Source organism: Cinclus cinclus, chromosome 14 (genome assembly GCF_963662255.1).
Source record: "Cinclus cinclus chromosome 14, bCinCin1.1, whole genome shotgun sequence".
Taxonomy (NCBI): domain Eukaryota; kingdom Metazoa; phylum Chordata; class Aves; order Passeriformes; family Cinclidae; genus Cinclus; species Cinclus cinclus.
This window is the reverse complement of record NC_085059.1, coordinates 16,932,999-16,956,475: the sequence shown is the minus strand read 5'-3', so window position 1 is coordinate 16,956,475 and position 23,477 is coordinate 16,932,999. Positions and strand designations below refer to the sequence as shown.

The 23,477-nt window shown below is 43.9% G+C and overlaps 3 protein-coding genes across 4 annotated transcripts; 1 reads left to right on the top strand and 2 right to left on the bottom strand.

Moving 5' to 3' along the window:
- Window positions 1-1,162: 1,162 nt before the first annotated feature.
- LSM11 (LSM11, U7 small nuclear RNA associated) lies at window positions 1,163-8,642 on the bottom strand. Its single transcript, XM_062502340.1, has 4 exons — window positions 8,240-8,642; window positions 4,140-4,279; window positions 3,297-3,380; window positions 1,163-1,797 (listed from the first exon to the last, which is right to left on the bottom strand). Exons 1-4 carry the CDS (start codon window positions 8,640-8,642, stop codon window positions 1,411-1,413), a joined length of 1,014 nt encoding a protein of 337 aa, XP_062358324.1. The 3' UTR covers window positions 1,163-1,410.
- Window positions 8,643-10,535: 1,893 nt separating this feature from the next.
- On the bottom strand, window positions 10,536-15,620 carry THG1L (tRNA-histidine guanylyltransferase 1 like). Of its 2 annotated transcripts, XM_062502082.1 has the most exons (6): window positions 15,445-15,620; window positions 14,538-14,714; window positions 13,915-14,084; window positions 13,131-13,219; window positions 12,416-12,523; window positions 10,536-11,844 (listed from the first exon to the last, which is right to left on the bottom strand). In XM_062502082.1, the coding sequence occupies exons 1-6, from the start codon at window positions 15,618-15,620 to the stop codon at window positions 11,683-11,685; spliced, it is 882 nt and encodes a 293-aa protein (XP_062358066.1). In that variant the 3' UTR covers window positions 10,536-11,682. The 2 variants fall into 2 exon arrangements, with proteins under 2 accessions (XP_062358066.1, XP_062358067.1); XM_062502083.1 differs by lacking the exon at window positions 15,445-15,620 and having other exon boundaries at window positions 13,915-13,989; window positions 14,538-14,667.
- Window positions 15,621-16,001: 381 nt separating this feature from the next.
- On the top strand, window positions 16,002-23,376 carry SOX30 (SRY-box transcription factor 30). The gene is made up of 5 exons (XM_062502081.1): window positions 16,002-16,608; window positions 17,844-18,083; window positions 19,326-19,499; window positions 20,628-21,105; window positions 23,007-23,376. Exons 1-5 carry the CDS (start codon window positions 16,002-16,004, stop codon window positions 23,374-23,376), a joined length of 1,869 nt encoding a protein of 622 aa, XP_062358065.1.
- The last annotated feature ends 101 nt before the right edge of the window (window positions 23,377-23,477 follow it).

The following is a 23,477-nucleotide window of genomic DNA, read 5'->3' as shown; positions in this document are numbered from 1 at the left end:
CAGACATATCCCTAACCACCAAGCAAGCAGAATGCTGCATCTGCAGCAACAGAAATTCATGTCACCCACAGTACAGCCACTCAATTTGAGAACTCAGGGCATTTATACGCAATATAAATCCTGCTCTAAAGCAATTTCCCAACTTCAGCTTAAACACACAGAGCTGCTGCAAAGCACGAGGCAGTTGAGATGAATACAGAATAGCAGCATGAAATCTCCTTTCACAACAAAGGGAACAGGCTACATAATGGAACAGCTTCATTTACCCTCAAACTTCTGCACGTAGGTTTTTTGGAAAGCAGTTTATACCTGCAGAACCCTGGCCTGACCTGCAATAATTCGACAGCCTTGCTAAAATCAAACACTGATGAGTTGAGTTTGACTTCTATAATTCAAAACCTTTTCAGACACATCTCCAAAGCTCAGCTGGAATTAGATGATGCATCCTTCACATAGATGGGAAAGACTCACGAAGATTCCTGCTCCATTAGAACCACTGGAGACACAGCAGCTCTGGTTTCAATAGAGGGAGCCTGAAAGGTGTTTAAATACAGGACAGGTGTGCTCAGCACAAACACACTAGAGAAAAACCCAATCCTTCACCAGCTACACTAAGTAGCAAGTGGGTGAAATATAAAAGGATAGTTTTCCATCTTCACCCACAGATAAACAGGGAAGTCTCTGGATCAGCTGCATCATCTGCTTGCTGGTGACACAGGTCCAAAGCACAGAATTACAAAGAGAGCCTAAGCTTTGATACTGGAAACAAGTTACAGTCCTGCCATTGCCCATTAAAAGAGCAGTTTACAATTAAGAGATTTCCTATCACACAGGGCATTACAGAGCTAACTGTGGCAAAGAGGTCAGTAGTCATCAGCAAGTTGTGACTCCTATGTTTTAGAAACTATTTCAAAATGACTGTCAGAATTATGTCTGGAAAAGAGGACAGCCACGTAACAGCAGCAGATAAACTGTTGGTTTCATTAGCAATTTCCTATTGATATTACTCAGAATGTGCAAAAGAGCATTTCTGATTTATTGCAGGTCCTATTTATCTTATTCTTAAATGTGTGCCACATGTAGCTCCTGTAACAGAATACACCAAAATTCTCCTGCAACCCTCTCCATTTAGCTTCTTTATAAGAAACAGTGGGATCTGTGCTTAACTCCCTCATATCACAGAAACAACTGCGTTGCTGACCTTCTCCTGAGAACCCCAGCAGGGATCTAAGGGGGCTGCTTTGGCATTAAGTCCAGGATGCTCAAGTTACAATTCTTTCCCCTACCTTGTGGTGGCAATGGGAAACCAGCCACGGTACCATCCTACTCAGTCACAACTCTAAATAGCAATGGGAGCTGCAGCAGCAAGTCATGCTATCAAACAAATATGCTAACAAAGGCTCAGCCAAGTCAATGTGCTAAATGGACAAGCAAGACATTCTCTCCTCGAATAAAGATCTGGTTTATGTGGCGTGTGAACACCTGCTGATAATCCACCTTGGGCCGCCTTCTCCTCCGGGACTGGCTCCGAGCTCGGGCCCCACCAGCACTGGCCCCCTCTGTGTGGGCAGTCCTGCTGCCCACATCAGCTTCACTCCTGTCACCTGGGGTCTTCTTCTCTCCAGCTCTGCTCCTCTGTTTCTGCCTCTCGCGCTCCTCCTCCGCTCTCCCTCGTCCAGATCCAACTTTCAAACTCAGTGTCTGAGAGTCATTTGTCAGGGCCAGCTCCTCTGAGACAGTCTTTGAGTCAGCTCCCTTCTTCCCCGAGGATTCCTGCAGTTTGAGTCTGTCAAACAGCTGTAAAAGAACAGTTGTATCTGTGACCACATTTATAAAACAAGAGAGGCCACTTGTTCCACAGTTTTACGTTGTGTTTTCATGTACAATCCCAAATCAGCTCATAAGACACAGTGACAAATCTCCACCAGCAATAAAGACCACGTTTGCTTACCAAAGTCAGTCAGTGACAGAAGGTGAATGAGTCTCCTGTATGGTCATGACTGTCTTAATGTGAGCACCAAGGAACTTTATTTCGGGAGTAACACTGCTGTGTGGCAGCCTTTAACTTTGGTCAGGAGAAACAGAGATACCAAGTTGCTCCTACAACTCACTTTTCCCCATGTTCTTTTAAAGCTGTCAGACAGTTTTAGAGAAATTTCCATCCTTGAATCCCATGAATCCCTAAGATAAGGGGCCTCCATTAGCAAAGTCTGTACACTGAAAAACGAAGGGATCTTTTGTGTTCCCCAAAACAAACTAAAAGATGACATGTTGGTATTCTGGGAGGTGAGCAGACCACAAACAGAAAAATGATAAAAGCTACAGCAGCAGACCCAAAGCACTGTGTGAACTCATTAATCTAAGAATACATGGTGCTGAAAGTGGAAAAGAAATTGCTTTTACTCTGGCAGCAGACAAGCTTTTATGATATAATGACAAATGAGTTTTTTGGTTAGCCTCTCTCTTCCCAGCAACAGGATGGAAAGCCAGTGCCTGAGAGAGTGAGCTAAAGGAACAATGACAACTTGATTATTTTTAACTAATCTTTAAAAAAAGGAAGGGTGGGATCTATGAGAAAACAGATTTAAATGGCAGGAATTTGAAAGCAAACTCCTCACAATGAAACAGTTTAAATGTTTTTTGTGATGCTTCTCTGATGTTCAAAAGGCCCGGAGCTGTTGCCATTCAACGGGCACTGCCCTGTCACATTTTTTTTCCCCTTCATTGTTCAGAAGTTCATCTATCATCTCTTCAGTTGTCAGCGTGGTAAACAACTCTATTTGCAGCTGGATCCTAGAGAGTGGAGAGCTTTGGAGATCTTGGGCTTCACAGTACCCAGACTGGAAGCTCAAGTGACCAAAGAGCTGTGTTGTTTCTCTGGCTGCAGACAGACTGTGCCATGAGGAACTTGAGTACCACAGGGATTCCCTGCCACATTCCCTGGCAAGACAAACGTGGACCTGATCAGTCGCAGGTGCAAAAAACCACAGAGAACAAATCCCACATCAAAACCCACTGAGTGAACAAGAAGCTCAGCATGCTACATCAAGCAGTGGCAACAACTCTGATCTGAATCTAAAGTGGAGCTTTAGTAACACTGAATTAGTAAAGTACTTTCAGAAAGATCAGAAAACATTTGGGGTATTTTTTTGCTCAGTTCAGGTTATTTTAGAGTAATCTGTAATAAAAGGAGGTAAAATATTTCAAATGTAAACATGGGTTCCAAATCAATGGCCCCCTTTATTACTTTGAAAAAGAAGATCCTAATATGAAAGAAAACAGGAGATGTCACCTACTCGGGTCAGTGAGAGCTGAGGTTCTGCATAGAAGGCTTTGCCCATTACTGGTTTCCTGTAAGTCTCATCCACATCTGTAAGGGCCTAAAAAAGATAAAAGAAACTGAAAGATTGAAATGAAAATAAAACATGAAGCAGCTTTGGACCAGCTTTGTGTCAAAGCATTATGAAATTATGTTCTGAGAGAAAATTCATCCCAGGAACAAGCTGTTCTTTGGATCTGGTTTGTTAATCATCTAAATTGTGCTCAGGTATAAAAGCAGCAACAAAGTTAATTCTGCGTTACTTCCAAAATCTCTGTGATCCTTGCCTGCAAAATCCTTCCCTCCTCCCCACTTCCAAACTTTCCATACCTCCAGGTTCACAAATATTTAATAGCTGCTTTTCCATCTACTGCCTTTAAGATCTTCACAAGGTAGAAAACAGGGAAAAGCTTTTGTCACTGGTAGCTCAGTGATGTTAGTGAGAGAAAACAGAGAAGCACCTATCATTATAGGAAGATTGGGTTTTGCAGAGAAAGCTCTGGAAGGTTCTGATATTCTTCATATTCCACTTTCCTGTGTTCTTATACAAAACCTCTGAAGATGTGGGGAGCACTTCAAAGATTCTCTCTCACCTAAAACTTCTCTTTCAAAATTCTAAGATGGTTGGGCACCTCCCAGTTGTACGAGTCCAACACCAATTACCACTTAAGCCTGAAACCCAGCACTTGGTACCAGAGCAAATTAGTTTGTGAACCACAAAAGCACATTAACCTTCCCCACATGCCATTTGCTTAAACCTGTTGCAAATTTCAAGTTCTCAATGTAACAGTTACAAATCAAGGGCTGAAACAATAATTACCATATTCCAGAATTTGTCGAATGCAACCAAGAAGCCAGTGCAGACTCCACGAAGCCCTTTGAAAGTGCGGATGTGGACATTAATTCTGACACCATCTCGGACACAGCGATGAAGCTCCCCCAGCGGGCTGCCTTCATGGACTAGAACACAAAGAGATCATCACCAGTCTTCACCAAAACACACAGAATCACAGAATACAATGGTAGAATGGCCTGAGTTGGAAAGATTGATGGAAGATCATCTTTCACCTCCCTGCCACAGGCAGGGACAGCTTCCACGAGACCAAGGTTGCTCAGAGCCCCATTCATCCTGGCCTTGAACACTTCCAGGGATGGGGCAGCCACAGCTTCTAAGGACAACCTGTGCCAGGGTCTCACCACCCTCACAGCCATGAATTTCTCTCTAATATCTAATCTAAACCTACTTTTTTTTCCACTTTGAAGCCATTCCTGCTTTTCCTGTCAGTACATATTCTTGTAAAAACTCTCCCTTCAATATCTATCTATTTAAAAACCATGTAGAAATCCACTCTATGCACAAGTATGGCAGAGCTTGGCACAACACTTGTGTTCACAACAATAGCAATGAAGAAGCCCCAAGCACTGTAGCACACTGGGGTTGCTATTACCAGACCACCAAAACTTCTTTTAATGGAGAGAACCAAGACTTCAGAAAATACGAAGGTTTTGCTTTACATAGCCCACAGGCAAATCAGCCTTAGCTGAAAATCTTTTTGCTACATTTCAAAAACATGCCAAGTAATCCCAACTGTAAATAAAAGTGGTTGAGGGGGAACAGAAAGCTCATGGGGGCAGTTAGTTCCACAGAAAAGACAAATGCCTGGTTAAGGCTACCTCAGATTAGTTACGAGTTACAAATAAAGAACTGTAGCAGATTTGTTCCTTTTCTTTACAAGGGGATTTCTGAAACAATGAATGACTCAAAATCCTTCAGCTTACTAAACTGGACCAGTTTAAATTGATGAAAATGCATTGTTTCAGTTAAGATTTCAGCAGTCAGCTGAACATCCTTCAAAGTCGTACAAGTCTTCGGCAAGGAAATAAAATTACTCTAAGGAGCAGCCAGCAATTAAACCACACTAAACCCCCCAGCAATAATGCTTTAAACAGGACAAAAGTGGAGGAATTCAGTAAAGAAGTACAGCTCGCCTGGCTCACACAAGCCTTGTCTGCACACCACAAATCTTTGCAAGTGTAACTTATCTAGAGGGGTAGATATTATTAAAAACTTCCACCCAAGCCTTGGTACCTGTTTGCTTGTGCAAACACAGCCCCAGGATTGCTGAACAATTCCTACTAAGAGTCAGGGGAAAAAAAATTGGTCTAAAATCTCATATGGTTTTCCACATTAATAAAATATGTGAGCCACAGATGCTCTCTCACCTTGTCTTTTAGGGACTGTGCATTCAAGGTTTAATTTGCACACCAGAAAATGCTTCTTGTGAGTGCAAAGTGACTGTGTAAAAAACAGTTGATCTGCAGGACTGTGCTGTAGGGTAATTCATGGCCACAGCAGGGAAAGCTAAATCAGTTTCTTCTGAATTAACCTAATCACATTTATTTTTTGAGATCTATTGTCTTCTTGCCAGCCCTCTCCAGCTGGATAACTTCAGGAAATTTGGTTTCACACAGAGCATAAGCAGTCTCAGCACCTCCCAGCCTTGTTTAGGGGGTCTTTCCATGAGTCTCTGTGTCTCCTTCAGGTGAACTGAAAACAAACTTATGTTCTGGATTGACAGATCCATCACAGGAACCACAGATGACACCATCACGATATCAAATTGATGCTTCCAATCAGAAAACAGTATTTTTTCTAACCAACCCTGAGAACTTATATAATTTAAAATCCAGAGTTATTTATAGATTTTAAGTTCCAATATTACCTTTAAATTAAATATTCTGTTGAAGTTCCAATATCCCCTTAATTGATTCCTTTTAATTCCCTTTAAGGAACTCTATCTACACTTCTTACAGAATTCTACATCCAACCCTTATTTCCAACTATGCCTCCGTGTCACACCACCCAGGAAAACACTACAAAGCTCTACCAAATCTATACTCTGCCTACTTTTCCTTGCTGTGTAAGGTTCTGACTCCTCCATGGAAGCTTTAGCTGAGCAAAAGGGCAGAACACATAATCCAAAAGCCTTTCAACATCCTGACAGTCTCAGAAAAAATAAAACCAGCAATGCAAGGCATTTATTTTTGGAACTCCTCTGCAAGCCCCAAGAGCTACAATGAGCAGGCTCAGTACCAGAATAAAGCTGTCTGCGCCTTCTGTGTTGTTAAGGTCCACCATGAACAATGTTTCAATAGATAGGAAAAAAAGTTACCTAGTTGGTACTCAAAATCCAACCCCTAACTGCATAAAATAAGCACATGCTTAATACCAGGACTCTGAAAAATGATTCAAAAACTACTGTAAGCAGAGGGCAAGCACCCCAAAAAGGGTGAAAATAAAGATCTAAACTCTGGTTAAGTTCAAGCCCTTGTCCTCAGGGCAGACTCTGTTAAGAGACAAAATTAGAAAAACCTCAAGAGAAAAGTTGAAATAACTCAGAACACTGTCAAACACCTTTCCATCTGCCTGCACATGAATTCTCTGCCTCTTGGTGAATACAAAGTAATGATAAATAGCTATTCCTGAACTGATCCAACACAGTCCAAGTTCCAAGCACTTGTAGTGCAGACATCCCCTCAATTACAGGGAAAGCACACAATTTTGGCTATAAATCACTCTTAAAACACCCCAGGCTGCTGGATAGCACTTTCTGTATCAGTTGTGCCAGTCTTCTTTGTAGTCCAGACATGGATGTGTGGATATTAAGTAATGTGTTCTTAATTGTTCTTAATTTCTACAGTGTTTTTTTCCCCTCAGTTTTCATCACCAGTGCAAACTGAGATATTTTTTTTTTAAGATCCAAAATCAATATTTAAGGTCGGTTTTCTGAAAATCCTGTGCCAACAGAACCTCTGCATTTGTGCACAACACTAATTGTGAAACTTCAGATCATGCAGCATCTATAGCAATGAACACACTGTGCTTTAGTGTCTAAGCAAGAAAAAGGTGGTTTTGCCTTGGCTATTCGGAATTGAATGTTCTGGGTTTTGCCTTTTTAGGAAAAAATAAAAATAAGGGGATGGTAAAAAGATAATTTGATTCTAAAATTAATCCCAGTATTTTTAATTAAGCGTACTAAAGTTACATCTCACCTGACAGCACTGCCATTTGATTCTTGGTGTTTACCCTGACTGCACACATAACATTTTTACAAGAAATACATATCATCATCACAGCTGATGAATTTACATCACAGCTGTCTCACACCTCATTCCACTGTTCTGCCAAGCTGTTATCAGAAATGGCAGTATTTCCACCTGCAGGATGTTTGATTAGCAACCAAATAACAGCAGTGTGCTACAGACCTACCCTGTGGTTATGGTTTAGCTACGCCCTGGACTGACCCAAATATCGGCGTGGTTTAAAATAGTACTTCTGAGAAAACAGAGTGTCTCATCTTTTTTCTCCTTAAAACCAAGAGGATGTATGTAATTCACCAATCAACAGAGCAGAACACCACAACGAAGTCAGTGTCATCTCTGCGTGAGCAGCTCTGTGAAATGCTGTTCCTCATTCCTGCACACCATTTCAGAGAATCAAGGAATGGTCTGGGCTGGGAGGAACCTCAAAGCCCATCTCATTCCAATCCCCCTGCCACGGGCACGGAAACCTTCCACTACACCAGGTTGTTGCCCATCCAACCTGGTCTTGGACACTGCCAGGGATGGGGCAGCCACAGCCTGTCTGGGCAACCTGTGCCAGTACCTCTGTACCCAAGTGCCATCTCCCATCAAACTAAATCATTTCCCCCACACCACCCACCCACACGCCGTTGTCACCGAACCGCTCCCGCAGTCATCGCTCTCTCCTCACCCCCAAACTCCAGCTCAACTCCACACCGGGCCCGCCCGCAACCCTCGCCTCACCTCAGCAAGACCCCGGCCCTCACTCCCTCTGCCGCCCCTCAGCCCCGGCTCGCTGCGCCCGCCCGGCCCGGGGCCGCGCTGCCCGCTCCTTACGGGGCATCCTGGTGAGGACATTGCGCGGTGCCCGCCGCCGCCGCGTCGCCGTTCCGCCTTCAGCCCCCTCCTGCTCGGGGCCCGCGTTGACCATGAGGCTGCGGAGGCGCTGGATGCGCTCGGGGTCTGCGGCGGGCGGGCCCCGGCGGGACGCGCGGGCGGAGGGGGCACCGCGGCGGGCGGGGGCGGCTCGGCGGCCGGGCGGACGGCGCAGGCCGCGCTGGAAGCTCTCGTACTCGGCGAGGTTGTTGAAGCAAGGCGCGGCGGGGAAGGGCAGCGGCGTGCGCGGCGAGTAGAGCGCCAGCAGCGGGTCGAAGCGGCTGGAGCTGACGTCCAGGCGGCCGGGGCTGGGCGAGCGGCGGCGGCAGCCCCGCGGCTCCGCGCCCGCCTCGTCCTCCTCCATGCCGGGCTGCGGCCGGCCGCGCCGCACAGCGCCGCCGCTAGGGGGCGCTGCCGCGCAACGCCGCGGGCCTGAGGGCGGAGCGGCCGCCATGGGCGGGAGGGGCCGGGGGCAGCGCGGACACCTCCCTGCTGCCTCCGGCACCCGGGAGAGCTAAGGGCCCCAAAGATGGTGAAGGGGCTGGAGTATCTCTCTTTTATAGGAGACACCGCGGGAGCTGGGCCTGCTTAGCCAAAAGATTCAAAAGGGGGTTTGGGATCAAACGGATGGTGACAAACTCTTCGCGGTGAGCAGCGCCAAGTGTAAACTGAAACACAAGAAATTTCACCTCAACATGAGGAAAAGCTTCTTTACGTTGAGGGTGGCGGAGCGCTGGAATGCTGCCCGGGGAGGGCGTGGGGTCTCCCTCTCTGGAGGCATCCCAGACCCACCTGAACACGATCCTGGATAACCTGCTCCAGCTGTCCCTGCCCTGGAAGGGCAGTTGGGCTGGATGATCTCCAGAAGTCCCTTCCAACCCTAACAAATCTGTGATTATTTTCAATTACCTCCCACTGGTGCATCCCTCCCCTTGCAGCCCATGCCGGGGACCATCCCTGGATCAGGGACCAGATCCCCCTGCCCCGGGCCATGAAATGACACCTGGGCAACAGGCAGCTGCAATGTTATTTGCGGCGTAATGCATAAGAGAATACACAGGGCCCAGTCATTTCACTGAGGAACAGCAAGGAAACACTTTTTTATAGGTTTTCCTATAATGATTCACCACCTCCATTAATGTTTCATAATGGGTTCTCATACCTTTAATGCTTCTTGTTAAGCCAATACATTAGCCACAGGTTGTTCACCAGCTTCAGAGGAAACACCTTCCTTCACTGGGTCACAAGCAGGACTCCTGCAGCTACAGAAATACCTGTGTGCTGTGTGTGCCACCAACACCAGGCTGCTGCTTGAGCCTTGGGAATAGTTACTTTTCCCTACAGGAGTCATATACATGTACACCATATGCATGAGGATACCACAGGGAGTTTCCTTCTCTAGCATTTATCTTAATACAAATTAAAGGCCATGGTTGTACAGACACTCCTTATTTTGATTCCGAAGTCTGCATCCATATGGGAACAGCCATGTTGACTTACTCCATATTATTGTAACAATGAGTTAATTAGACCACTATGACCTAATACAGACCTTTTTTTTTAATACACACACACACAGTGTACATACATAAAGATACTGTAGTATGTATCAGGCAGCCATAATATATAAAATAAAAAACCTATATAATACTTTCCAAATATAAATCATGGCTGCCAAATTATTTTTTTAAATCTTTCATCTGTTACCAGGCTGAGTAAATCCAGCTGTTACCAGTTCTGGAACAGTTGCTTTGTACATAATGTCCAAAGTCAGGCACCAAGCAGTAACATGGAATTTCAAAGTCAAGTAAATTGCATTTCTGTTAGAAGATAACAAAATGCATTCTCTCATTGCATGTATTTATCCAGTACAGAGCAGCAGTGGGGAGCCCTGTGTTATTATAAACTCACAGACACATTGCCTAATCTCAGGAAGAACCTGCAAACGTGAAGTTTACATCAGCACCTGATCAGAGGGTTTTTTTTTAAAAATAAAAACACCAAAAAGACATTGCCTTAAATGTGTAAATTCTTTTGCAGAAAGGGGAAACAAAGTAGGCTGATAAGAGAATTTATGGCAATTTAACTCAGTACTGGACCTTCTTCAGGCACACTTGATCCTTTCTTTCTGTTTTTATGGCCAGTCCTAACTGCTGACCATCTCTTCATTAGCAACAACTGGCCTAGTTACTGTCTTGGGATGTGTTTGAAACCAGCTTGGTTAGAAGCAGTAATAGCCACATAAACACCTATCATTATAGTTGTATTTCAACACTGAAATAGGTTATTTCCCTCCAGTTCCAGTTACACTGGGACAAGCCCCTAACCATTAGCAGAAATATTTCTGCTCTGAGAGGTCGATTTTGACTAAGGGTATTAAGTGACAGTTAAAGCAGAACAGAACTGTGCATAGAGCAGACAACACACGCTCCTCCCTTCCCTCTAACAAGCATGGATTGGCAGCACTGCTCTGTCTGTGTCATCCCCAGGGAGATCAGAAAACAGCAGCACAAATTATTGTTGGATCCCTCTTTCCAGGCACCTGGAATGTTCTGATATGGTGTGCTGTATTTTTTTTTTTTTTTTTTAAATATGCTGTGTTGTGCACAATAGGAGATCGGTGAATTCCCAGGTCATGGAATATGAGGAAAGATATCTATCCATGTCCTAACAGAATTCCAGCCTGTACAGTATATTTATTATTAACTTCACTGTTTGGAACTATCACAACTTACTAGTACAAGTCCCAGGAATGAGAAAGGCCACATAATGAAACACAGCAGGGAAGGTACTATTATTTATGTTTTATATAAGTATAAAAATCCTGCACATTTGACAAATACCTTCAAAATCAACCATAGAAAACTTCTGGGCTACTCCATTGCATTTCAGTAAGAATCAGATATCAGGCAGTTGAACAGTTTGTCACTCATCTGACTAAACACACCAGCCTTGAAATGTAATACTCAATCCCAACTGAAGTATTCTGGTCCATCTCAGTTGAAAACAAAAATCAAAATATTAATTTTCTGTTCACATATGCAAGCTTTTTCATAATCCAACAGTTAAAAAACCCCAAAACCTCATTGTTTAAATGTTATAGAAACACAGGAAATTTCTACATATGTTTTCTTACAAATACACATATACAAGGCAGGAACAGTCTTAATTAATGATGAATTCTTAACATTCAAAATACAGTATGTTTTTAGCTTTCCACATGGGCATATCCTGTATGTCAGACAGCACCAGTGTCTTCTTTTTAGGCAGCAACAGTGGCAAACCCAATGCAGCTGCTGCTGAGGGTTACAGGTCAAACTCTGCCAGCCACCATTCGTATTCCTCACTTGCCAACAACCCAAGCAGAGCAAAATGTAAACTACCAGTTATGCTTATCAGAGATATCAACTATCCTCAGCCAGAATCTCAGGATATTCCTCCCAGAACTGGTTCCCAATGATGTCACAGTGCAAGGCAACAACTTTAGTCTTAGTCCGGGTTACTTCCACTTCTTTCTCTTCTTCTTCCTTTGGCAGCTTTATTTTCTTAGTGATGACTTCATTTACCTGAAAATACAGTTGACACATTAGCAAACATGAAAGGCTCCAGAGCGGATTCAAAAACTAATAAAAAAGAATGTAATTAAAAAAAAAAACACAGGACAGAAATTTTTCCCACTAAATCAATGATGCAATTGTAGAACAATTAACATTTCCAAGTTACCTTAAAGAAGAAAGGGACTAAGCCAACTATGAGCTGAGCTACTTATTGAACAGAAGTTTGTAATTCCTTTGCCATGGATATACTTGGGACCTAATCCTGGGAAGGGCCTGGCCCCAAAGATACACACATTGTCATCTGCTGATACATGTTTCATCTCAATGGTCGTAGCCAGACTTCAGAGACTGGTTTTTATATTATGCTCCTAGAAACAGCTCTCAAAAACATCTCCAAAACAATGAGTCATCCTACACATAATTACATGGCAAATACAGTTAATTTTAAAATATATTTATTCCTAGACATACACTGGAGATACATGTGCTGCTCTTACAGTGCAGTCTGTCTGCCACAGTGTAACTATTATTAACTACTTTAAATATGAGCCCAAATTCGAGTGGCCATATGATTTTTTACCTTCTGCCATATCAGGACAGTTCCTTTTCTATACATCAAAGGTTCATTGTTGTAGTTGATGTTGAATTCAGAAAATAAGATTTCATTCTTATCTCCAGCTAAAGTTCCCTGAGAGGAAAGGAAAAGAAAAATACACTTACAGAAAACAAACGAATTGTATCTCTAGGGTAGAGGAGGGGTGAATATTGGAAGCAAGACAGACATTTGCAAAGGCTTTTCACCTTTAAGTCACAAGGTTTAATTGCTTCTCTCAATATAGGAATTAATTACAACTGCCAAATGAGTGTTAAAACTGAGAGGGTTTTTATCAAATTTTCAAGACAAATGGAAGACAGTCAACAAATTCCAGAAGAAAACAGGAATAAACTACTAAGGTCTGAACAAGGAGACAAAACACAACAGAAGGGACTGGCAATCAACAGGACCTGAATTCTGCCACTGTTCCTCATGTGTTTGGATAGTGTGCATTTTATGACATTTCTAAGATTTCTGAAACTGCAAACTAAGAACTTACAATCCTGCTAATGCTTGATCAAAATTACATTATTTGCTAATGGTATAAATTGAATTGTGCAATTGAAAAAGTTGTTGACTACACCATGAAATTATTACAGTAAGAACAGACCAGCCAGGGCTCCTGGGCAGGAAAGACATTTTGCAAATCTTATGATTTAATTTTTAGCAGTAAAAAACCATGACTTCATCAGACTCTTACCCGGAGCCTCTCCTGCGCCTGCACTGGTGTCAAACCACTTCTCTGGACAAGCATCCAGAACACTGTATTATAAAGGTTATTAACATGGCCTAGAGAAAACACAGAAATGAGTGTGAGGAAGATTATATACCAAATATGAGTGACTACTCAGGAAAAAACAGCTTTATTTCCCGAGCCGTATCCAAGAAACTGCCAAGAGAAATGGGGAATTAATATAATCAGTTTCTAAAGATACAATGTCTACAACAAATTTTTAAGGTACTTCATATCATGACTAGAAGACAGATTTCATAAGTGAAAAGGGCACAGCAGAGGCTGAAGGGTGTTTATGTACAAAGTAAATTATTTTCATTTGACAATATGGCCTAGGTACTGACAAAGGTCTAGAGACAAATCCAGTGGTCTGTTCTAAATATGGAATATTCAGCCCTTTTGATTACTACCTGTAAATTTGAACATTGATATCTCTTCATTACAGAAGATTACCTCAGCTAAGCCAACTTTGAACATCGAAATTAATTTATTACTTCTATTAGCAGTTCTAATATTTCTTGTGCTGAACTCACTCTCAGGATACAACAAATTTAGCTGGAGCCTGAACACTTTGAATTTCAGCCAGTATCCACACAAAGCCCAGAACAAGTGTAATATTATTGAAAACTACCACCCTACCTGCTGTTCTTTCACTGATAACTGTATATACAAACACTCTGTCAGAAAGGACATTTCTGTTCAGAGGAAGTGAACTCAACTGCACGAATCTTTCTTTTCTAGGAACACTTACAGTCTGCTTGCCTCCAGCTAAGGTAGTCCTTTAAATTCTGGTTGCTGGGATACAACACAATTCGTCCATCAAATCCTGGTGGGTACAGAAGCTGCTGGTCCTTAAAATAATCCTTCCAATAGAACACATAACTTGAGGAAAACTGGGAGACCACATGAGTCATGAACTTACTTGCAAACACAGGAGAGAACAAAAGAAAGAAATACATGAGTGTAATTATGTATCTGTGGTTATCTGAGGTAGCAGTAGTGGCAACTCTAGTGGACAGCAGCATTTCTTAAATAATGGCCAAAGAGATGAGGAAAGGCACAGAGACTTTTGAACAACTTTTGAACAACAGAGATACTGAGAACTGCAACATTTTCTTCAAGGAATGTCTGTTTATAATGTTTTGATTGTTTATATACAAAATTGCTGATATAACTTTTTTACAAGCTCAGTATTATTGAACATATTTTCCTGAAAGATCACATGAAAAGAATCCACGTGAAAAACCTGAACTAACTGCAGTCTAAGCACCAGCCCTCCTCCTAACCTCTGTGTGTAGGTAAAGGCAAGTCTGAAGAATAATTATAAAGAGATGCTAAAAAACAAGTTCACTTCAGTATCAAAGCAGCTGTTACCTTGCTCTTCTTTTAAACCACCTGCTCTTCTTTTTGAAAACAAAACTATATTCATCACTCTGTCCATAAGCAATAGCAATATCCTCCAGTTCTTGCATCACTGTTTGGGCACACTTGGTCATCAAGTGCAGAGCACGGTCATCATTTGGCTTTTTGAATTCATGCTGCTCAGAAAACCTTCAAAGCAAAAATGGTTGCATAAGAATCCCTTAAAAAGCTACCAAAAATGCTAACCCATTCATTTTCCTCACATTTGCTTTATACGAATATTGATTTTGTCAATACTGGTGAAAGAATTCCCTCCAGGTTTGAAAAGTGGGAACAAAAATCCTCATTATCCACTCTGGATAACCCATTCTTTTTCCCACAAGTATCTGACCCTAACCAGACTTTCAAAGCAGCTGGTTTATGTATATTAATTGGAAATGGATAACAAATACTACTTTCTGAAAACCCCCTTCCTCACAGGGTCTCTTTAGTATTCAGTCCAGTAAGGACAACATTACCAATAAAGTTGTCAAAATTCAAGAGCTTTACCAAAATCAGAGATGATGTCCCAGCAAGAACCCCTGTTGTCTATCAGCAGAGGGAACTCTGCCCCATTTATCCTAAGGTGAATGCCACACAGCCACTGACTCCAAACACCAATACACACCGCTGTACAGCAGCTGCTGTCCCTCCCCAGCACACCCAAGGCACCGGAACCATTTCCCTACTGGGACCATTCCCTACCACCCGCCTCTGAAGCCTCCCGTGAAAACAAAATCCCGGTGGAATTCCGTGCCCTGGAGAGGCCGATGGGGGACACGAGGATCTCTAATCCCGCACAGCCCGGTCAGCAACAGCCCGGGGCAGCAGGCAGAACCCTGCTGTCGGCACGGCGCTCTCAGCCCGCACCCGCCCGCACCTGTGGAAGTTGCGGCCGTCCAGCCGCACCACGATCCAGCAGTTGGGCAGGACCGCGTCGTCCGCCTCGAAGTCCCGCACGTACTCGAACTTGCTCTTGGCCATGGCGAGGCCCCGCGGGGATGCCGGAGAGCAGCGGGCAGCGATGGCCGCGGCCGCCCGGCAGCAGCGCAGCATGACCGGCACGGAAGCGGAAAGAGCAGCGCCGAGCCCTTCTGGGCGGCCCGGAGCAGCGCTCGGCGGTGCCGGCGGAGGGCGGGCGGAGCCGGCGGGCGGAGCGCGGGGCGGCTCCGGCAACGGCGCCCATGGAGGCTGCGGGGAGCGGAGCCGGGGCCGGGGGCCCGTGCGCCCCGGCCCGAGCGCGCCGAGCGACGAGCACGGGATGGGCGGTCGGGGCCGCTCCACCGGTGGGCGCGGGACGGGGGCACAGCGCGACCGAGCCGGCGGGGCTGGGGCTCGGCGCGCGCCCCGCGGTTGGTGCGGGATGCGGGTTCGGTGCGCGGGCCGCGGGGAGCGTTGGCGTAACGGCGGCGGCGGCCGAGGAGCGGCAGCGGAGCGATGGAGCGCGGGGTCAGGCACTGCCGCTTCCGCGCCCGGGAGAGCCCCGCCTCGCCCCCCGGGCACAGGGAGGTGACGGGGCCCCTCGGAGGGCTGCGCGTTCCGGTGCCGGAGCACCCGGGCCGGCCCCCGCGCAGCGAAGGAGCGGCGAAGAAGAGCAGGTGCATCTCGGCTCCGCCGGCGGTTGAGAAGGAGGCCCGGAATGCGATCGGGAGAGAAAGCGACCATGAAAGGGGCAACGGTGACCGCCAGAACGAGGAGAAGATCCTGGAGCAAACTGGGCATAAGCCCTGGAGAAGAGCTGTCGTCCAAACGGAGCGATCCAACCTGGCCTATGAGGCTCGCCCGCTGAAGGTGGAGAAGAGCGATGCCCCGGCTGCATCCCTGTGCGAGCTTGGGAACCCTCCTGAAGATCAGAATATCCCGGTCTTGTTTCAGTCCTTACCTTCCAGGTCCCACGTACAGCTGCAAGGCCCTCTGCCCTCGCAGCTGATGCATGTGGCTCCAGGGCCGGTAAAACAAATGCCAGTTCAATTGCAGCCTCTACTGCAGCGGCCAAAGATTGAAACAAAAAACGTTCCCCTCACAGTCCTTCCCTCGGATTCAGGTATTATGCTCAGAGAGTTTGCAGGGTGGCACACAGGTGACAGGTTATCAGGCAGGAGAACACAGGTGGAAAGGTCGTGTTAGAAAACCATTCATTTAAGTAGCCTGGGTTTAGCACAACTCGTGCACAGTTTAAGACACAAAAGCACAGGAGCACAGAGCTCTGCAGTGGTTTGTTACAATCAAGGCAGTTTTGCCACATTGCTCCCTGTCTGCATGAAACCCCTTAGGACAGTGCTCAGAATTATGCTTGAGTTGTGATTGCAGTTTGAGGGTCAGGAATCTGCTTGGTTTTTAAAGCTATAAAGTACTCTTATACCTCTGAAAAATCTGGACATGTTAAGAGCATTTTGAAACATCTATATTAGAAGCTTTTTTTAATATCTAGACTTCGAAAATTAATTACTTAAGTAAGGTCTTAAAGACTTTTTCCCTTTATCAATGATAAGTGTCAGAGTTAACCTAAAGGTGGTAGAGTTAACCCAAGATGATATAGGAAAGAGTTAAATTCTAAGCCTTTTCTAGGAGGAAATTGCTTCCTCAGGGATCAGTTTTAAGGGGCTTGTGGATTCATCATGTTGCCAGACAATTTAAATGCAGCCTGTGTTTACAAAGAGCCAAAGCCAAGTATCATGTAACAATCATTTGGGAACACAGGTTCCTCCAACAAAATGAGGGTCCAATCCAAAAAAATTAAAAAAGAGAAGTATATTAAAAAAGCCCAACAAAACTCAAGCAGAAACCCAAACCCCACAGTTGAAAAGGCAGGGACTGCACATATGTGGGACTAAGCAGCCTCACCATCCTTACTGCTAGTCCCTGCATCCTTAGGACTTTGGTTACAAAGTTCTGGTGGTGATAATTAATTTGCAGTCATGTGGTCTGTGCTATACAACAATTAGTTTATAAATTCATAAGAAAATGAGCCAGCTGAAATCCAAACCAGTGTGTTAGCAGTCCCTGTTTCTTTTCTTTCTTTTTTTTTCTTTTTTTTCCTTTTTATTTTTTTTTTTGGCAACAAAAAATATGTAACAAAAGCCTAGTAACTGATTCATCGTGCAGTCAGTGAAGGGCAGTGGAGGGTTTTGCAGGAACTGCTCTCCAAATGTGCACGGAGTTTCATGTGTTCCAAAGCTCCGGTGGTGCTGCTGCCAAATACCCTCAGGGTGCAGTGCTGTGTGTGTCCTGCTGTATTCCCTGGAAGGTGATGATCTTCCCTTGCCTTGTTGCACACAGGGATGCCAGACACTCCATTCAGCAAGACCAAAAGCGGCCGTGTGAAGCGTCCCATGAATGCATTCATGGTGTGGGCCCGGATCCACAGGGCTGCTGTGGCCAAAGCCAACCCAGGTGCCAACAATGCAGAGATCAGTGTTCAGCTCGGCCTGGAGTGGAGCAAACTCACTGAAGAGCAGAAACAGCCGTATTATGAGGAAGCAAACAAAATAAAACTGAGGCACAGGGAGGAATTTCCTGGTAAACATCTTAAGTTATTTACCTGAATGCTTTAGAAGTGCAGGGCTTTTTGGAAAAATGATTTCTCGCATTTTAGCAATTAATAGAGATAGAAAAGAAAATACAGATATTTCAAGCACACAGTCCTTCTGTGTGCTTGAAACTATGAATTTTTTTAGGCATCCAAAATGCTGGTGCTTAGAACACTGCAACTACAACAGCTCTTCTGAATGCTTTAGTAGTCTAATGGCCAGAGAGTGTTTGTTGTGAACGTGGCCTGCTGCATCAGTTTCCTTGCTCCAGAAACAGCTGCCCAGGTGGCCTGTGGTGACACATGCATCCATTCCTTAAAAGCAGGAAAGGGAAATGTCACAGGAAGCACAAACAGCATTGTATTCTGTGGGATTCTTCAACATGTAGTCTTGAGTTTCCCAAATAATGGTGTGAAAATGGTTTCTCAACCCTTTGTCAAGTGTTAAAATTTGTACCCTTAACAGATTCATTTATCCAGAAAATAACAGAACATAAGTAACACTTTTAAAAAGCTGTTGAGGTACCAGGTGTGATTCTTTCTCTCTCTGTTGACATAATGCTGCTTGTTCATGATCTTGCTAATCTGTCATAAACAAGGAAAAGAGCATCACTCTCCCTCTTTCCTTGCACCTTTCAAAAAAAAAAGGTGTTTCTTTAAAGTTGCATTAAGAGTTAACCTGTGTAAGAAATCAAGCAGCTCAGTGTAAATTCATAATATATTCTTATGTCTGTTAGAGTTTGGGGCAAAAGTAAACATGCTCTTCTAAAATCTATCCAGGGTTCCCAGTGGGTCACATTTTCTGTTGTGTCTTGTAACCTGCAGATATGTGTGAGACTCAAAGGGTTAAGGAAACAATGAGGAAAGACCACATTTTGAATAGTCATGGCTTTCCTCCACACTAAAAGTCCGTGATACAGTAAGTGTCATGTTCTGCTTCGTGTGGTTTCCTCAGCTGGGCCACATCACTTCCCAGTGTTTGATATTTCTTCTTCTCACAAGCAGCTACTACTTGGTAACTTCTAAACAATACCCAAACATTTCATTTCCATTCCTGGTAAAATTCCCCATTTCCAGTTCACCAAAACAAGTGGAGCATTGCTATTGCCTGAAGGAGCAGATTTTGGACTTGTCTTATCAGATCCTTCAGAATTACAGATAACGTAGCTTTAGATAAATAATGAAACCATCCAAAATGTTGGATGTCTGCATCTTTTTTTCATCTCTGACAGGTTGGGTTTATCAGCCAAACAAAAAGAAGTGTTCTCCACCACCTGGCTCTGCTGCATTTTCGGGCAATTCCCAGAGTACCATGACTGCAAATCCAGCTGGCACCCTGCCCTTCTCATCACCTACTTACTCTTTTGTCAACTCCAACATTAAGAACAGTATTGGACGTCCAGTCTGTGAGTTTTCAGTAGTGAATTATTTTAAAAATTCAGAATTTCCTTGTTCCAGTAAGAGTTCATATTTACAAGAGCAGGTAGTGACAGGGCCAGGAGGAATGGCTTCAAACTGAAAGAGAGTAGGTTTAGATTAAGTATTGGGAAGAAACTTTGCTGTGAGGGTGGTGAAGCCCTGGCACAGGTTGCCCAGACAAGCTGTCATTATTTACCAACACTTCCTTTTTACTTAAGATGTTAAGCTACAGCTGCTTCTTTCCCTTGTTTGGTCTCCACCTCACAGATACCCTGGAAGGATTCTTCTTTTTACAAAAAGTCCACACTGGCAGTGAAATAGTATGAGAGCCCCCGGACCAGTGTAAGAACTCATCTGCATATTCCTTAGAGAAAGAGCTCTGGCTCTGTCAGTGCATGGATAGTGGATTTCAACAGCAAATAGCTCAGATCCAGGCAGTGGCATTTTCCTCTTTAAGCATCCTGGAAAGGGCTGCTTCGTTTGCAATGTGACAAGAAAATGAAATGCCTGATTATGCTGTGTGGTGATACTCAGAGATATTAAAGCAAAAGAATACTCAGCTTTGTTCTGGTGAAGTTTCGAGTTAGTTATGTTTGCAAATTTCTATGCAATGTGTTTTGAAATATTTCCCTGTAAAGGCAACCCTGTTGAGGTGGGATTTGAGAGTGTCCATTGAAGTTTGTGCTCTGCAAAACATTTCAAAGTAAAATTATGTAGTGGGTATATTTATTGATGAAATAAGGAAATATATTGTAGATTAGGGTGCGCACAGATTTGTTATAATTTGGCTCCTTTCACACTGTAGACTTGTGAGGTATTCTGAGCCCCACTCCATTGTGGGGCCTTAGTAGGACAAGACACAGCCTCACAGACCAATAGACCCTCATTAGCCACTTCCTTCCTTCCTCCCTTGGGTTTCTCTGGAACGAAACTTGAATGTGTGGGCTCCAAACCCATTTGTCAGAACACACGATCTGTATGACATGAGGGTGAATTGCCAGGAAAGTTTCTGAAGAAATTCTCTGTCTCTATGTGGAAGTGCTGTGGTTTGCTGTGATGCTGTTTATCAGAACTCTCTGCTCATGTCTGATAAATAACTCTTTTGTTTCCTGAAGGTGAGTCTCCTGCCATCTGTCTGCCAGCTTCTTCCATCCAGCACACTGGGCCCATGACCCTTTTCCAGACCACGGCTGCAAGCACCACATCAGTGGCTGTTGCAGTTCCAACCCTGCCCCTGCGCCCTGTAGTTTCATCACAGCACTTTGCTGAACCTGCTCAGACAGAAGCTTTTGTGTCACCTGGGCTCAATTTCTCCCTGAAGAGACCTGCACCCGTTTTCGCTGAGAGCTTCAGCAACAGAAACCCAAGTAACATCAGCAGCACTAGTGGCAGGTTTTCTGTCTCTAACAGTGAGATCCCAGGGATTTCTGTTTTTCCTAGAGGCATAGCTCTTCCCCAGGCTACCCCTTTTATTCCTTCACCTGCCTATGTGCCTGCTCCCATTGGACAACCAGACAGTTTGTTTGGAGGAGCTCCTCAGTTTACATTTTGCCACCCTTCCTTTATACCTGGACCTCGCTGTTTCCCCTCAAGGTAATGAAATTATTTCAATACCAGTAAAAAAAAAAATACTGAAAGGCAGAGAGTCTTTTGACTTGCAGACAGCAAGTGGAGAATTCAGAGGAAGAGGAGTTCTTACCTTCCTGTAGCTGCTGTGTGGTGGGACCCCCTGGCCTCAGCCTGCTCATAATAACATGTTCAGTTACTGAAGGCTCCATAGAACTATTGCAGTAATTGGCATTCCCAAGGCCATGGAAAACAGAAGTATCTTCTTCCCACTTTATGGGTCTAAGTGCAGTTGATTTCAGCAGAAGAGCATTAGGTAGAGATAATGTAAATATATTTTGAAAATGGTCAGAGAGAATTGAAGTAGGTGTATCCTGGAGATGTCCCCTGGGTACTCTGTGTTTGACATAAGTGCTAATATTTCTGAAACCCAGCCTGATGGGAAGTATCTGCAGAATTCCTGTGTAAGTAGTAATTCCTAGTTCTTCCTTGTCAGTCAATCAGAGGTCCCCTAATCAAAGAATTTCCAAGCTAACACGTGTAGTGTCCCTTGGGTGTTTGCTGAGCTGAGCATGTACAGAAAGCACCAGTGCCCTGGTGCAGGTGGGCAGCTCAAACACCGCTCATCTGACACTTATTCTTCACAGGCATCATTTTTCTTTCATGACTGTGCAGTAGCAAACCTAACAAATTATTATGATTATTAGATTTAAATTTTGCCTGTTCATACACTGCTAATTCTCACTAGTAGCAGCAACCAGTATGTTCTTTTGGCAATAAGACCACCTGGTCTTTAATTAGGGCTAATGATGACCCATCAAACTCAGAAGAACTTCATGAGCTGATGAGTGTAATACTAGACATTTCTATTTTTGAGATTCTTTAAAGAAACACAGGACACATATTCCCAAAATGGCTAAAAATGATCTTTGCTCAGCCCTTGGTGTCTGAAATGAGACAGTTTTGTGAGGCCTCTGAGAGAGAAGAGTTCCTGTAGCATAAAAGACTACTGTTCTGATTTCACACATTAATGGACTTCTGAAGGCTGTCAGGTTTGCTAACACCAGAGTGTTTATAATACAACGATTTATAAGTCCTCTGTCCTATAAACTCATTTCTTGCATACATGAGTAATGATTTCTGAATTGAAAGGGCAGACATATGCACTAAAAATTTAAATATTAGATTGGAATGATGAATAGTCCCCTTGAAACCTCAATAGATATTCTAGCAATGCCTTTACAGTGCCTGCACTGTGGAGCTCTACTACTTCACATATTTTGTGTTCTTCCCAATGTAGTGAATTTCTCTGAAACACTGTAAATTACAATCCCTGTGTCATTCTGCATCAGAATAAAAATTCAAGCATCTGCCACTGGAGGAATACAGTTCCATTTGACATAGTAACTTCCTGCAATTTACTATGTGGTTACTTTTTAAAAATTTATCACTGTGCATTCTTTAAATATTAGCATTGAGGATTAGGCACAAGGATTCTCTGTCCTGTTTGATAACAGTGTAACAGATGCAAGAACTCACTAAAGATTATAAATAAGAGCATTTTACCCCAGGTCTGTCACAAATTTTGGCATACAGAAATTACACAAACTGACTTTTGATGCTTTATTAATCTGAGTATGTTGGTTAACTCACTGCTTGCTGATTTATCTGTGGTATCATCTGATTGATAAATACAGTGGGGTTTATGTTTGTCCTCAGAGCAACCTCTTGTGTGCATGAAGTTGAAGAAATGCTTATGCACAGAAATGGAATCTGAACAGCTCTTGCTATGGCCCTAGTGCTGAACTGAGGCATGGTTTTAAATCTGTGTATTTTAAAAGACAGGATAAGCTGAGTAGCACTGTACATCAGTGTCATTGTGCAGCCCTGCATTTCTGAAAGCCAACTTTGAATCTCTTCCCTTGCAGTACATTCCCACTCAGAGCTCCATTTGGCTATGGGAATTTCTCCAGCTCAGTGCCTCAGTGCTTTGGCTTTTATGAAGAGAGGAACCAGAGGCAGGAGGTCATATTTTCCACTCTGGATGAAGACTATCGTTTCAGGGCATACTCAGAAGAGAGGCTACCTGAGAACCAGCATGTCTGTGGGAGCCCTGAAATTGTGTCCTGTCAGAGCACCTGCAGTGAGGAGCGAGTTCTGAGCCCCCTGCCACAGCTGGATGTGGAAGTGGTAGAGGAGGTTTTGCCATCCTCTCCATCTACTCCCTCCAGCACTTATATTGTCAATGTAACTGACAGTGATGAAGAAGAGGAAGTTAAGTTTTTTCAAGTATTGTAATTTTTAAAACGTTTCATAATCCAGAGAAATACTATAAAATGGGAAATAAATGCTTTCCTCAACACCACCTTTTCAGTCAGTGTGTTCAATGGGAAACCCAG

Bases quoted from the DNA above. Each gene is read 5' to 3' on its own strand.
- LSM11 (XM_062502340.1), bottom strand. From the start codon at position 8,642: ATGGAGGAGGACGAGGCGGGCGCGGAGCCGCGGGGCTGCCGCCGCCGC. The intron at 4,280-8,239 runs GTAAGGAGCGGG...TTTGTGTTCTAG, and splicing joins TGTCCTCACCAGGATGCCCC to TCCATGAAGGCAGCCCGCTG. The intron at 1,798-3,296 runs GTAGGTGACATC...GTTCTTTTACAG, and splicing joins CTCAGCTCTCACTGACCCGA to CTGTTTGACAGACTCAAACT.
- THG1L (XM_062502082.1), bottom strand. From the start codon at position 15,620: ATGCTGCGCTGCTGCCGGGCGGCCGCGGCCATCGCTGCCCGCTGCTCT. The intron at 12,524-13,130 runs GTAAGAGTCTGA...CTTTCCTCTCAG, and splicing joins AGGCGCAGGAGAGGCTCCGG to GGAACTTTAGCTGGAGATAA. The intron at 11,845-12,415 runs GTAAAAAATCAT...CTGTATTTTCAG, and splicing joins CTGTCCTGATATGGCAGAAG to GTAAATGAAGTCATCACTAA.
- SOX30 (XM_062502081.1), top strand. From the start codon at position 16,002: ATGGAGCGCGGGGTCAGGCACTGCCGCTTCCGCGCCCGGGAGAGCCCC. The intron at 19,500-20,627 runs GTGAGTTTTCAG...TGTTTCCTGAAG, and splicing joins CAGTATTGGACGTCCAGTCT to GTGAGTCTCCTGCCATCTGT. The intron at 21,106-23,006 runs GTAATGAAATTA...CTTCCCTTGCAG, and splicing joins CCTCGCTGTTTCCCCTCAAG to TACATTCCCACTCAGAGCTC.